This window comes from Colossoma macropomum, unplaced genomic scaffold (genome assembly GCF_904425465.1).
Source record: "Colossoma macropomum unplaced genomic scaffold, Colossoma_macropomum, whole genome shotgun sequence".
NCBI classification, from domain to species: Eukaryota; Metazoa; Chordata; class Actinopteri; order Characiformes; family Serrasalmidae; genus Colossoma; species Colossoma macropomum.
Window position 1 is genome coordinate 5,360,489 of NW_023494786.1, and position 14,153 is coordinate 5,374,641.

The 14,153-nt window shown below is 39.8% G+C and overlaps 1 protein-coding gene across 1 annotated transcript in view; it reads left to right on the top strand.

Moving 5' to 3' along the window:
* Positions 1 to 13,945, top strand: part of col4a4 (collagen, type IV, alpha 4) — a 90,377-nt gene extending 76,432 nt beyond the window's left edge. The window contains exons 35-45 of the mRNA XM_036556687.1: positions 974 to 1,081; positions 1,685 to 1,756; positions 2,501 to 2,629; positions 2,918 to 3,025; positions 4,426 to 4,581; positions 6,590 to 6,697; positions 7,355 to 7,489; positions 7,645 to 7,761; positions 9,596 to 9,784; positions 12,697 to 12,980; positions 13,543 to 13,945. Of these exons, the coding sequence (XP_036412580.1) occupies positions 974 to 1,081; positions 1,685 to 1,756; positions 2,501 to 2,629; positions 2,918 to 3,025; positions 4,426 to 4,581; positions 6,590 to 6,697; positions 7,355 to 7,489; positions 7,645 to 7,761; positions 9,596 to 9,784; positions 12,697 to 12,980; positions 13,543 to 13,815 (1,679 nt within the window). The 3' untranslated portion in view covers positions 13,816 to 13,945. The remainder of the gene's footprint in view (positions 1 to 973; positions 1,082 to 1,684; positions 1,757 to 2,500; positions 2,630 to 2,917; positions 3,026 to 4,425; positions 4,582 to 6,589; positions 6,698 to 7,354; positions 7,490 to 7,644; positions 7,762 to 9,595; positions 9,785 to 12,696; positions 12,981 to 13,542) is intronic.
* Positions 13,946 to 14,153: the final 208 nt, after the last annotated feature.

Consider the following 14,153-nt stretch of genomic DNA (forward strand, 5'->3'; position numbering starts at 1 on the left):
GTCAGTGCAGCCATGTTTGAGCAGCAGCAGAAAAACAGTGAAAAAATACGGCCTTGTGGAACTTTTTTTATGGTTTCTCTGAGGGACAGTAGACAAGCGATTTATAACCATGCCAAGAATACAGTGCTCAAGAACTTTTGAAAGTTTGACATTGCTTGAAAATACAAGATCCCACTGAATATGCAGAATACAGCAAAACAACAGAAACATAGAGGAAGGTCTCTGCTAGCACAAAGGTGCAAAATTGCAAAGTTTAAAAAAAGTAAGATTCAGATTCATTACCTTAAATGGAAAATTGTTCTCTGTTGTCAAGAATTTCAATTTCATTGACAACTACATTGACACATATAGGTGATGTAGCTGTCTAAGATTCCACCTGGTTGCTCTGCTTAGATGTGGTCATTTTGCTTAATATGAGATACATAGATCACCTGTTTGTTTCCACATGTTCTATGTCAGACCTAAGATGATCAATAACGGAAACAAGCAAATACTAAGATAAGTCAGGTTCACCTAGAATAAAGGGTTCTCTAAGGTTGAAATGAAGGTAGAACTTAAGGTAAAATTTTGTCTAGGCCTCATAAAGTCTAGATCTGGTGCTGGATCACAGTAAGCTGTTAATAATTGGTTATTGTATCAACAACTTCATAAGAACAAAATACTGTAATACATACTGTGTATCATGAAAATGTACTTTTACTGTATGATCCACCCCTGGCAAGAATAGGATATATCCAAACACAGTGTAATGTAATAGCTGACTGTGAGACTTGCCATATTGATTTAAGTAAAAATAAAGTCAATTTCAATGTTGGAGTAAATGTTGCAGAGACAGAAAGAGGCCTTATTACATATTGGTAATGGATTCAAAGCAAAAGGCCTGGAACATAATTATTCTCATAATAATTTTTTACTTTAAAATAAATAACTAAAAATGCATGTCTTTCTTTTCTTTTTGTTTCTGTATATCCAGGTGTAGCTGGGCCTCCAGGTCCCTCTGGAAAGTATGGTCCAGAAGGCCCATGTGGTCCTCCTGGAGTCATTGGACCTAAGGGAACCCCAGGCAGCAAGGGCCTTCCAGGTACTGATGAATACACATGCAATCATATAATAGTGACTTTATTGACCTACTGTAATAGCTTAATGCTGTATTTGTTTTTATTAAAATAGCTGCTGTCACTGTCCAGACCTAACCCTGACATTGACAGTAGTAACCAATAAATATTTGGCTGTATTATTTTTCATGTGTAGACACATGCCAGAATTTGTGATTTTATTTTTTTTTTTGATAATATTGAACAATTGCAAACAGGGTATGCTTTTCCATATTAAATCTTTCCAGCCTTTATACAACAAAATGCAAACATAAATGCACGTTTTTATCTTAAATTTATCTGAATTTTATCTTAAATTGTGCACACTCGTACAGAAAATACAACTATAAATACACCATTTAATTAGTTTAATTTAATTTTCAAATTTGCATTTCAGTTTGAAGTTTTCAAGTCCAGAATATACTGCCGTACACGGATACTGCTATTTAAAATGACTTTCAGAACATATCTTCTTGAAATTCAAAACATCTTTATGGTCAGTGGTCAATGGTCAGTGAAGGATATTGATTCCCCACAGAACCAGCACACAAAAAAGTAGTTTTTCGTATTTTTTTGTGGTTCTCTTTCAGGTCCTCCTGGGCCACTGGGGCTGGATGGATTGGATGGGCTGAAGGGTGTCAAGGGCAATATAGGGTCACTGGGTAAGAGCTGTTCACGTATGTGTATGTTTGTACATTTTTGTATGCCCATCTTAGTTGCGAACCATGACTAGGACTTCAATATGGACCATTTCTGTTAGCATTTCAATGGGATTCTAGTTGTTTGTTATCACTAAGTTAATAGTTTTTCACATTAATATTTTTTGGCAGTTCTAGGTTAAACACAGACTGCTGAAGAATATCTAAAATATATTGCGTGTTTTACCTGAAGCTTGTGACAGACATATTAGCCTATGTTTTGCCTTGTGATTGTTTTACAGAGTCGTTCAGTAGAGAGGCCTGGTATAGAACTGGTAAAGGGGTGGTATGGAGCATTTGTAATTACCAACTGTTTAGCCTTTGCTAGAATTCACAGTCAATGACATATCTAGGACATCCTTTAGGCCTAGAGTGACGTTTTTTACTCATTTAAAAGGTCCGGCCTGGTTGATTACTCTGTCAGTTTGTAATTGTGTTAATTTTACGTGTTAAAATTTTTTATTACTTTTTTGCTTTCTGTGTCGTAAAAAGTGGATGAATGGCATTCAATTTTATTTTCACGCTACGGTGCAGGGAGTAAACAAAGGGTTATACATTATTCCCTTAAGGCGTTGGTATGATGAGGTACTGGGTTTTGAAAGTGGAGACTGCAGAGTCTCAACCCATGTCCTTGTCTGTCCCATGTCCTTTCACTGTTTATCCTTCTCTCTCAACTATCTCTCTCACTCTCTTTTTATCTTCCTTTAGGAATGGGTATACCTGGTAATGTAGGGCCTCTGGGTCTACCAGGCGAAAAGGGATGCTCCGGAGAAACTGGCCCTCCGGGTCAAGTCCAGCAAGGGGTCCCTGGTCCGAGAGGCCAGACTGGGTGCCGAGGTACACACTAACATTATCCACTATCTTTCAGTCATTTCTCTAACCCACAGTTCATAATCCTCCTGAAGACCCACTGCCCTGCACAGTATGAATTATTCTGCCCCTGAAAACAACTGATTCAGCTTGTGAGCTGAATATTATGGGGCAGGAAATAGTTCAAACTATTCAGGGCATTGAGTCTCCAGGATCAGCGAAACCCTAATCTGACATGGCTTGCTCTACTATTGTTATGCTTCCCTTTTCTTTCTACTTATCTCTCTTTCCCTCTTTCTTCCTTTCCCTCCCTAGGGGAGCCTGGTGATTGTGGTCCTTCTGGATGCCCTGGTGAAGACTGTAAGGACCCTAATCCAGGACAGTGTGGTGAAGCTGGCTATCCTGGTCAGGATGGCCCACCAGGTGTGTGACTGTAGAAGCTCAGATATGTCCAGTTAGTGGATTCAGGATAAATGGATATATCCACCTATTCAGCATACAGCAGATTAGCCTACATGTTCAGGTTGCATTTATCGGGAGTGTTTTAGCCTGGACTGCTTTAACAGGCTGTTTAATTCTAGGAGATCAGTGGAGTTTGGAAAGTAGTCAGATAAAAGAATTTTGACTCTTTTTCAGACATAAAACCACACAAATGTCATAAGTGGACCTCAGGAGATGGCCACTTTGAAGAGCAACCACTGTTAACACAGATGTTAAAATGTATACACATAGACATGCAGTCTCCAAAGTGAACATCTTATTTTCTCAGAAGGGAAGCAACAATATTGTTGGCACTCAAAAATAATGTGAACAATAATATTAACAAAACACAGGAGTCTCTTTATTGTTTATCAGATCAATATTTTTGTTGAACAGCTTCAGTATAAAATCAACTGCCTTGTTTTTGACAATACTATATTTGAGCAAGTCCTGTAATTCTGAAAAAGACAAAAAATGGCCATTCAACATTTTATTTTGCATCTTCAGGAATTTGTTGCTTGATTTTGGATGAAATGTAGAATAAGCAGATGTTAACACATTTTTGACATAAGGTTTTATTGTCTTGAAAATGATGTTTAGAGACTTGGTAACTCCAAAAAGAAGTCAATGTCTACATTCACTGCATTCTTTGCCTTTTAAAACTGGAGGTGCACTGATCATAAATGTTTATCATCTATTCCTGTTATGAATATTTTAAAGACAAAAATGATTTTTTTGCTGTTTTTTAAATAAAATGCTTCAGCTTCAGTGGTACTTTATATCAGCCAAAGATGCAAAATAACATTACCTGCTCTTTATCAGGCCAAACTGTTTGGAAAAGTCATGTCCCTGTTTAAATAACATGAAATCAATTGATGTGCTACATCAAATGCAGCTGGCAGCTGCCTATTTAGCAGAATGAGTCATGCATAATTGTACTACAGCATTTTGGTATGAGTGTAGTAGTAGCATTCAAATGCAGCACAAACACATTTTCTTGGCTCACATTGTTCAAGGTGCAAAATTGCAACAGAAATCGGTCAAAGTTAAAATAATAAATTGGCTGATCGCCTAATTGGAGCAAAAAGCATGCTGTTCCAGTACTGGATTTTTTACACTGAAAGTTTTATTCAGTGTATATTGAGTTTTTTTTTACAATGGCTACATTACAACAATGTATATTGAGTATTTTCAATCAGATTTTAGACCAGAAATCTTTTAATAATTTTCTACATATGTAAAATCAAAGCTTATTGGAATGCTAAGTAACACTTACCATGATCAAGTATCTTAACAGCGTCTGAGTGTTGTTCTCTGTGTGTATGTTTGGTTGAAAATTGTAGGACCTATGGGGGCTAGGGGACCTCCAGGCCAGCCCATTCCTGTATGTGGGGATGTCGGTGAGCCTGGAGCACAAGGTATTCCTGGATGTAAAGGTGAAAGTGGGCTTTGTGGCGCCCAGGGACTCCCAGGGATTGAAGGCTTGAAAGGACTGAAAGGTAATACACAAATTGTTGGCTTAGAATACTAGGTTCTATCTGTGTTCAGTGCAGTTTTGATATATTGAGGATCAAAGATTTCATGTTCAAAACTCAATTGACAATTAACTTTTAAATCTTAACCAAGTCATTGTCCTGAGATGTTTTAACAATATTGCGAGATTGAGATAATATGGTGTGGTATCACCATGGTGAAATCCATAGAGCTCTCTGAGGCCTTCAGAAAGATGGGTGTAGATGCCTATTAGTCTGGGAAGAGATTTGAAAAGATCTCCAGAACAATTAGAAATCAGCCAGTTTAATTTACTTGGAAAAAACATTTAAAACAACTGCCATTGACAGGTCACATTGTCCTTGCTAGTTCAGCCCAAGAGCAGACCGCAGATGCATAAAGAAGTCTCCAACAATCCTAAAATATCATCACGGGACCTACAGGTAGCCCTTGCTACAGTTGATGTGAAAGTACATGCATCCACCACCAGAAAGAGATTTTCAGGGGGGGGGAGGTGCAAGGAGGAAACTCTTGCTATCAAAGCAAAGTTTTCTGGGGAACACCAAATACAAAAAAAAGTGCAAACCAAATACACCAAGCATGGAGGATGAAATGTCATGGTTTGGGGCTGCTTTGCTGCAGCAGGGCCAGGTTAGTTCTCCATCATAGAATTTACTGTGAATTCTTTATTCTATCGGAGAGTGTTTGAGGAAAATGTGAGACCCTCTGTCCAAAAACTGAAGCTGAAGCAGGGCTGGGCGATGCAACATGGCAATGGCCCAAACCAAAGAAAGAAATGGAGAGTTCTTGAATGGCCAAGTCAAAGCCTAGAGCTTAATCCTATTGAGATGCTGTGGGGTGATTTTAAATGGGCTTTGCATGCAAGAAACCCCTAAAACATCACACAGCTGAAAGATTTCTGCATGGAGGAGTGGGAAAAACATTCTCCCAGTCAATGTCAGAAACTGGTAGACATTTTAGAAAATGTCTAATTGAGGTTAATTCAGCAAAAGGGGGAAATTCCAGCTATTAGACATAGGGTGTCCCAACTTGGGACCGTTTTTCTTTTTTTTTGTTGTATGATAATGTATGATAATCAATGTGTATTATCTATAGATATTGTTAGAAAGAAGATCAAATATCGTTTCGTTCATAATTCTTAATAAAGTCCTAAATATGGGGTGTCCTAACATTTTCACATGAATGTATAAGGTTCTTTCTGCGTATAAACCCCTAGTTAAATAGAAACTTCACTGTATTTATAATACATGAAACGTAAGTATATATAAAGGCAGCTGTTTCAGTGTAATACAATGTAGTACACTTAACAGTGTAGTTTAACATTATTTTTGTGAGCCACATTAGCATCATGTACATATCCTCCTCAGTCCCTAGACTGGATATTTAAAAAACAAAAGTGTTTTGTTATGAAACATATTCTTTGCTGATGTTATTTATCTGATTCCATGAGATGATGTTGAAAGTTGTATTTCATTAAAGTTATATGATTAGAGTACAAAGCAAACTGATGTTTATGGTTTATTCACACAAAAACCATATCAAGTTTTGAAAACAAGCACAACATATGCAGCGCTGTGTAAAATTGTAGCTAGCTGTCATGGTTACTGTCCAAACAAATGTGCATCATGATGGCAGCAGAACAGCTTATCTTGCTTGTTGCAACTTTTGTAGTACCAGTGCTACATATAAAAAAAATTACATACAGCCCTGATACATCTGGGCCAGTGAGAAACATGCAGCTGCTCCCACGCACACTCTAACATTCAATACAAATAATTGGATGGAACAGTTCAAAGTGTTTGTGAAAGCACAATCAATTGCAGAGGACCACATTGATGCAGTTGCTGGCAGATTGACAGTCACTAGATGGCTCTAATGATACCATGCTCAAATTATCGACATAAATGATCACACTCTTCTTTAGAAAAGAGAAAAACCTGTGAAGAGAGTGATTTTGCGCTACATGTGTAATTATGTTTATCTGCATTTCATCAGGTGAGAAAGGAGACATGGGGTTTTTGGGGGACCCTGGACCCTGTGGTCCCCCGGGAACATGTGGTTTTCCTGGGCCCAAGGGACCCAAGGGACTGCCAGGAGATCAAGGTTAGTGCTCACCCTTTTGCATCTTATTTCACAACAATATCTTACATGAACATGCATACATGCCCTACATGACACAGAACAAAAAGCCAAATTGATCTAAGGATCTTTAGCAATGGTTTGAACACTACTGTATAACAGGACCTTTCTGTAAAAGAGATTTTAATCCTTTTTTTTCCCGTTTAAATAAAGGAAAATTAGTGTACACAGCTGTCTTGTGAAGATCGACTATGGCACCTTTCTCAAAGTTTAATGAAAAAAAACAATGGCATACAGAGTTCTTAAATATAGAAGAAACATCTCTTGCACAAAATGTAAAAAGTGGAAACAAGAAACAACTCACAGAATTGGTTTTCTTTTTATGTGCTGATTTGTATACTACACGCCATACAGAAATTGGATTTCAGTCCGACTAGCCAGAGACATTTGACTACTGAGTGTAAATGCATGTGATTGAAATCCTTTTCAGAACACAAGATTTATTAGACTAGATACAAGTCAAATAAAAGGACTAGGTATAAACGCTGTCTTAGATGACATGATGTGGATAAAACCAGAATTCAAACCAGAAAACGATGCATTCATAGACCAGAAATTAACACCAGCATTAAAAATGTACCAGCTTTACTCTTCTCATGCACTCTTACTCTTTTCATCTAGGTCCTTGCGGAGAACCTGGGAATGTAATTCATAAAAAAGCATGCCCTCTCCCAGGTCCGTGTGGACCTCCTGGTCCATGTGGTCCACCTGGCTGCCCAGGCCCTGCAGGACCACAGGGTGGAGAAGGCCGAAAAGGTGCAGCCACAAATCAGATACATCATCAACCTTTTGCTTATCAAAAAACATAAAGGCTTAAAATCTTAAAGGCTTTCCCACACTGAATTTTAGGAGGTCTGTCTTGTGCTGTATTATTTTGAAGGTGTTTTCTTAGTTTTTGGTTTTAATCTCAGGGCAAAAAGGTGAAGATGGAGATTATGGATTGCATGGCCTGGCTGGAGCACCAGGATCAGATGGTGCTCAAGGAAAGTCAGGCGAAAAGGGCGAGAGAGGACAGCCAGGCAATGACGGTGTGTGTTGCATTAGTCTTAAAAACATCATTGTCAGTGTTTGCTTTGTTGAATAGTGCTCATGTTGACATGCATACAAGTTAGCAAAGTTAACTGGTGGCAGTGTTGCTACAGCTGTTTTTGGTGCAAAAAAAGGAGCCCAGGATCAGATTTCAGTGGCTGTTAACTGATTTGCACATCTCCAGTGCTAAATTTACCCTTATGGTCAGCACCCACCTATTTACACTGGGGGTGGATGTTGTTTAGCTGTGGCTCTGCTGTCTTTAGACTATGCGTTGTGTTGTGCACACTCAAGTTCAGTAGCCACACACATCTTTTCCTAAATATTGGTTGGGATTTGACTTTGCCTCCCTCACTGTTCATCGTAATGGCTACAGTATTATGTTGCAATTTCAAACTAAAACAGACTTTCACTTTACAAGTTGTAGCAAAAGGTTTGCACACTGCCACTAATTAACTTACCAATAAGCTAAGTACTAAGTTGGGACGGGGCAAAATAAGAGTGTTTTTTAAGTTTATAGAATATTTAGGTGACTGGTAACAGGTGAGGGTATCATGATTGGGTATAAAAGAAACATTCAACAAAGTCTCAGTCTTTGTAAGCAAAAATGGGTCATGGTCCACCACTTTGTGTCAAATTTGTGAGAAAAACAGTTCAGAAAGAGCATTTCTTGGCGCAAGAAACAACTTAGGTCTTTCACCATCTACTGTGCATAATATTGTAAAAAGATTCAGGGAATATAGAGAAATCCCAGTCTGTATAGGGCAAGGCCAGAAACCACTGCTGAATGTGCGTCACCTTCAAGCCCTCAGACGGTGTTGCATGAGAAACCGTCATGCTTCTGTGTTAAATATAACCACATGGGCTCCGCAGTACTTTAGAAAACTGTTGAAACGTAAATGAGTCCACTGCTGCGTCAAAAATGCAGCTTGCAACTCTGTTATACTAGGAGAAAGCCATACATCTGGGCCCAAGCTCATCTCAGATGGTCTGAAAAACATTGGAAATGTGTGCTTTAGTCAGATGAGTCCATGTTTTAGCTTGTTTTTTTGGAAGAACATAGTCCTCCTTGCCAAAAACTAAAGGGACCATCCAGACTTTTGTCAGTGAAAGGTGCAAATGCCAACATCTGTTGTGGTAAGGGGATTCATCCTGATATGGAAGGCTTGCATATGTGTGAAGGTACAATTGATGCAGAGGCATAAATTGGGATTTTAGAGAGACAAATGCTGCTTTCAAGATGATGTCTTTTCCCAGGAAGTCCATATTTCATCAGGACAATACCAGGCCTCATTCTGCACATGCTACAACAGCATGTCTTTGCAGGCATAGAGTGCATGTGCTTGACTGGTCTGCCTGCAGTCCAGATCTGTCTCCTATTAAAAATGTATGGTATGATGCATAATGAAGAGAAGAATCAAGACAACAATGACCACAGACTGTTGAGCAGCTGAAGTAAGCTATCAGGCAAGAATGGGCAGAAATTGTACATATAAAACTGCAAAAATTAGTGTCCTCAGTTCCCAAATGATTAAAAAGTGTAAAAGGAAGGGTGATATAACACTCTTGAGGCAGTCAAATAAAAGTTAGAGAATTAACGAATCACAGATTCTTGTTTTTATTGCATTTTGCAAAATGTCCCAACTTTTCCAGAAATGGGGCTTGTCTATCAACGTTATAACTGTGTTACAAATGGAGCATCAACACTGGATTGTCAGACAGTCCTACAAAATTAAAGACAAATTCAGTACACAGTTTATTCTGTCTTTCTTTTTGTCACTTTCTCTCTCTCTCTTTTTTTTTTTCTATTTCTCTTTCCCTATTTAAAACTAGGTGAGCCGGGCCCTGTTGGAGACCGTGGTCTTGATGGCATCACTGACATGTGCAAATCTGGCTTCCTGATAGTCGTTCACAGCCAGTCACCATATGTGCCTCAGTGCCCTTTAAACTTGCCCATGCTCTGGGAGGGATACAGCTTACTGTACCTAGAGGGACAGGAGAAAGCACACACACAGGACCTGGGTATCTATCTGCCATACACTACATGCGCTCATGCGCGCACACACACACACACAAATAAACTGAATGCAACATTTAAGAGAGGAGCTGTGAACATGTGGAGAGAAGCTTGCGATGTTTTCCATGTAGTGCCATTTACTTTTGTAACGTGACAGAACCACTCAGAGGCTCGCGGATAAAAAGACCAAAAAAGGCTTTACTATTTGAATCATCAGTCAAAATCGTTGTCAGGAAACAGGTACAGGTCAAATCCAGAAAGGGCAGCAAGTAAAGAAACACACACATAACAACAGGCAAAAACAATCCAATAGGGGTCAGGCAAAACGGGTGAGTCAACGGGCTTTATACTAAAGCTAATGAGAGGTCACAGGTGTAACAGATCAGTACTCAGGAGAGAGATCTGTGACAGGAGCATGGTGGAGGGTCAGGAGTCATGTGTAGTCCAGGGAAACCTCTGAGCCTTAGGGATGCGTGACAACTTTCTTGCAGCATAAGTCAGAAATAGAGGTGGAATCTGTGCCATCTTTGACTCGACACTACGTGTAGAGACATTGCAACTGGCCTTCAATAATGCAGTCTAGTTTAGCAGGCTCTAGGGTTGATTAGTGATTCTTACAGACATTTTTATGATACACAATACAGACACAGGGCTGTGGGTATAGTATTTTTTATTTAACATTTTAAACACTGTACTGGATAGGGGTGGGAATCTCTAGGCACCTCACGATTTGATTACGATTCAGGGGGCTGCGATGCGATTATGAAACAATTATCGATGCGTCTTGATGCATCTTTTTTTGCTATACAGGATTTCTATTTTCCTACTGTATTTTCCTAGGACTTGGTAGTTTTAAAGCAAAGTATTTGTAATGATCCATAATGCATTTACTTCCAATATCTTTTATTAATAAATCAAATGGAAGTGATGTGGCAAGTGAACTTGAAGGCTCTCATTCACTGCTGTTTGGAGCACAAGAGACGCTGCTGCCACTCATCTGCGATAAAATGCGCTGTTAGGGTGACATAAGATCCAGTGGTAATAGATGTCCTTGCAGCACATTACAGCTATTCTACTAGTTTTCTTTAGTGATTTTATAACTTCGGTTTTGGTCTCGTTGTAGAGAGTGGTGGGATCTCTGTGTCAGTAAAATATCTTCGAGACGGGACGTGTGCAACATAGCATGAAAGCCCTGGTTCTCAACGGCTGAGAACTGGCCTGCAGACTGCAGGTAACACAGCAACGAAGTCTCGCCTGGCTAGTAGCGAACGAAAAGGCACAGATTTAAGACAAACATTTGGAGATAAATGGACTTATTCGCATTTATAAGCAGCGCAGTTGGTTTCCTGGTATGTAAAATCTGCAACAAAAGACTGTCAAACACTAAAAGTCGCAAAGATGAAGTCGCTTCTCTTTCAAATTTTCCCAGTCCACCTTAAACGGTGCTGCATTTACATTCAGCGCCTCAGGCAGAACTTAAGGTGGAACAGGAAAATTCAAACAAGAAGCTGGAGAATGAGAAGCGACTTCGGCCTCATAAAACAGTCCAACGATGAGAGACATTTTACAAGAAACTGGTCTACTTTTAAGGAAACATTTTCTGGTGGAAAGGGGAGGAAAGCGGCTATAACTAGTTAAAGCTTAAAGCAGAGCAAAGTAAGTCAGCGTTTTCGTTTATATTGTTTAGCCTATACTAGAACATTATCACATATTGAGACATATTGGACATTAAATGTTGTGGCTCCCAATGTGGTTTGATTTTTGTTGAAAAGACAAAATGGCTCTTCTTATCATTTGGGTTGTGACTCCTGACCTGACCTGGCTTTTAATGCAGAGGGAGCCGGTCGGATTTCTCACTCATCCAGTAGTGTTTTTGTTATGTGCTGTCACAGACCGTCCGGGCGCTGCACTTTCCCACTTCGAAGTTCTGCCTTTTGAGTTCCGTCAACATCACGTTAGAAATTAAATATTTAGAAAATCGATTGTTGACATTTGTGAATCGATTCAGAATCGTTCACGTCCACATCGCGATGCATCTAAGAGTCGGTTTTTCCCGCACCCCTAGTACTGGACTACATCCAATTAAACAGGACTAGTTATGCTCTCTTTTTCATGAAACATGCAGTTGGTCAGTGATCTTTAAGTATATCCTTGAAAATTTTCACAATAGAATTCATCACAGTCATGATAAAATTTTGTCATATTGACTCCCCTTCTTGTGGGTTCTGCAATACATGAAGAGAATTTTTTTCTAATAAAGGTGTTATTAATCATAATATAGTATTGATATTTCTAAGATGTTTAAGGTTCATGGTAATGCTTTTGTAATGAACCCCTTCATATGCACTGGCAGTTTATTACATAATTGTTCTTACACTCACTGGCCATTTTATCAGGAACACCTACCATTTACATGCACTTTGCAGGTTTACGGTTACTGTCTGTATGCCATCTGTTGCACAATTTATCACCCACTTACTACCCTCTTAAACAGTGGAAAGGGACCACCACAGGACCACAGCTGACCATATATTGTTTGGGTGGTGGACCGTTGTCAGCACAGCTGTGATGCTGAGAGTAGTGGCATTTTAGTGTGTGTGGCGCTGGTACAAATGTATCAGGCATTCAGCTGAGATGTTAGAAAATCTTAATGTCACTGCTCAGTTGAGAGTTGTCCAGTGACCAAAACTATCTAGCCAACAGCGGTCCTTTGATCAGGAAATGCTAGAGGACGATTAGGACAAGAGGAATGCAGTATTCGGTGGTATTTTTCCTGCTTTAAGACATCTGAATCAGCTCAATAGCTAATTATCAAGACTTGAATGAGTTAAATTAGGTGTGTTGGAGTAAGTGTGGGGTTAAACACATCTATAACATTATCTGTGTTTATCTGTGTGTGTGTGTGTGTATGTAACAGGTCAGGCGGGCTCATGTGTGCGTGTCTTTAGCACTATGCCTTTCTTCTACTCAAACCGGGGAAGCTGCAACTACGCCAGTCGCAACGACAAATCCTATTGGCTCTCCACCACTGAGGCATTACCCTCAATGTCTGTGAAAGGGCCGCAGATCCAGCGGCACATCAGCAGGTGCGTGGTGTGTGAGGCTCCTTCACCAGCCATCGCCATTCACAGTCAGAGAAGCGACGCACCTCAGTGCCCTCCGAACTGGACTACTCTGTGGATGGGATATTCATTCCTTATGGTACGTTCAGTAAAAGTCATTAAAGCAAAGACACTAACTAGTTAGCATTAACAGCATTTATAAAGTTAAAACAGTACGCGTTCGAACAAGCTGTGTGGTTTGATGGTTACTTTTGCAGCTAACGTAGCTTACTTCTCAGCTAAATTAGGTCACACAAGTAGTGCAAAACATGTTCTATGTCGTAGTTTACCCAGCCAAACTCATTCCTCCAAGTGGGAATATATTTTACAGACATTATAAATAATGTTGCCATGTATGAGTCTGAGAGGAAACGAAAACGGATTCCCATTTGGTGGATTGAGCTTGGTTGGCTGCCTTCTTAGACCCATACATGGCAACTTTAACTATAACATCTGAACTGACAAGTAAATTCATCCTCCACTTGTTCATTCATTTGTTCCTGACAAGCAGATGAGTATAAATGTCACTGTCCTGTGTCACTGTTGGTGCAATTTGATCTGACATGTTTACAGTGTTGGTCTCAAATAGTGTAAGTGTGTGTAAATTCTAGACCACTTATCAGTTGAAGTCACGACATGATGGTGTTGTCTGTGTCCTCCAGCATACAGGGTCTGGAGATGAGGGTGGCGGCCAATCTCTGACATCAGCAGGAAGCTGTCTGGAAAGTTTCCTCACGCATCCATTCGTGGAGTGCCAGGGCCTGCATGGCACTTGCCAGTTTTTCAGCAACATTTATAGCTTTTGGCTTACTCAAGTGGGCGATCAGGGCTTTAGCCCCATTCCCAAGAAGATTGCCCTTAAAGATGCATCTGATCAACGCAACAGTGCTAGCCGATGCAGCGTCTGCATGAGGTTTCCCCGTGGCAATTACTAAGCACAGACTGCTTCCAAGTTCCCTTTGTAACTATGCAGAGGATGTGCTTTTGGTTGGTCACCTGAGTGGGAGTCATGCTAACTATGCAGGTCACTTTCTCTCAGTCAAAAAGTAAAAACAATAAAAGGAAAAAAAGGAATGAACTGCTTGCATGGGACCGCTAGCATTGAAAGAACAACTGTGAACTCATTCTTTTTCTCTACGATCTCCCACACACTATTCCATTTACTTGAGCTAGTATGTCTGGGCATCTTCAAGCTGCTTGCCTCATTTCTCAGTCGTAAGCTAAGCTCACACTGCAGGTGGCTCAAATTTTTTGTCTTCATATGTGACAAAGA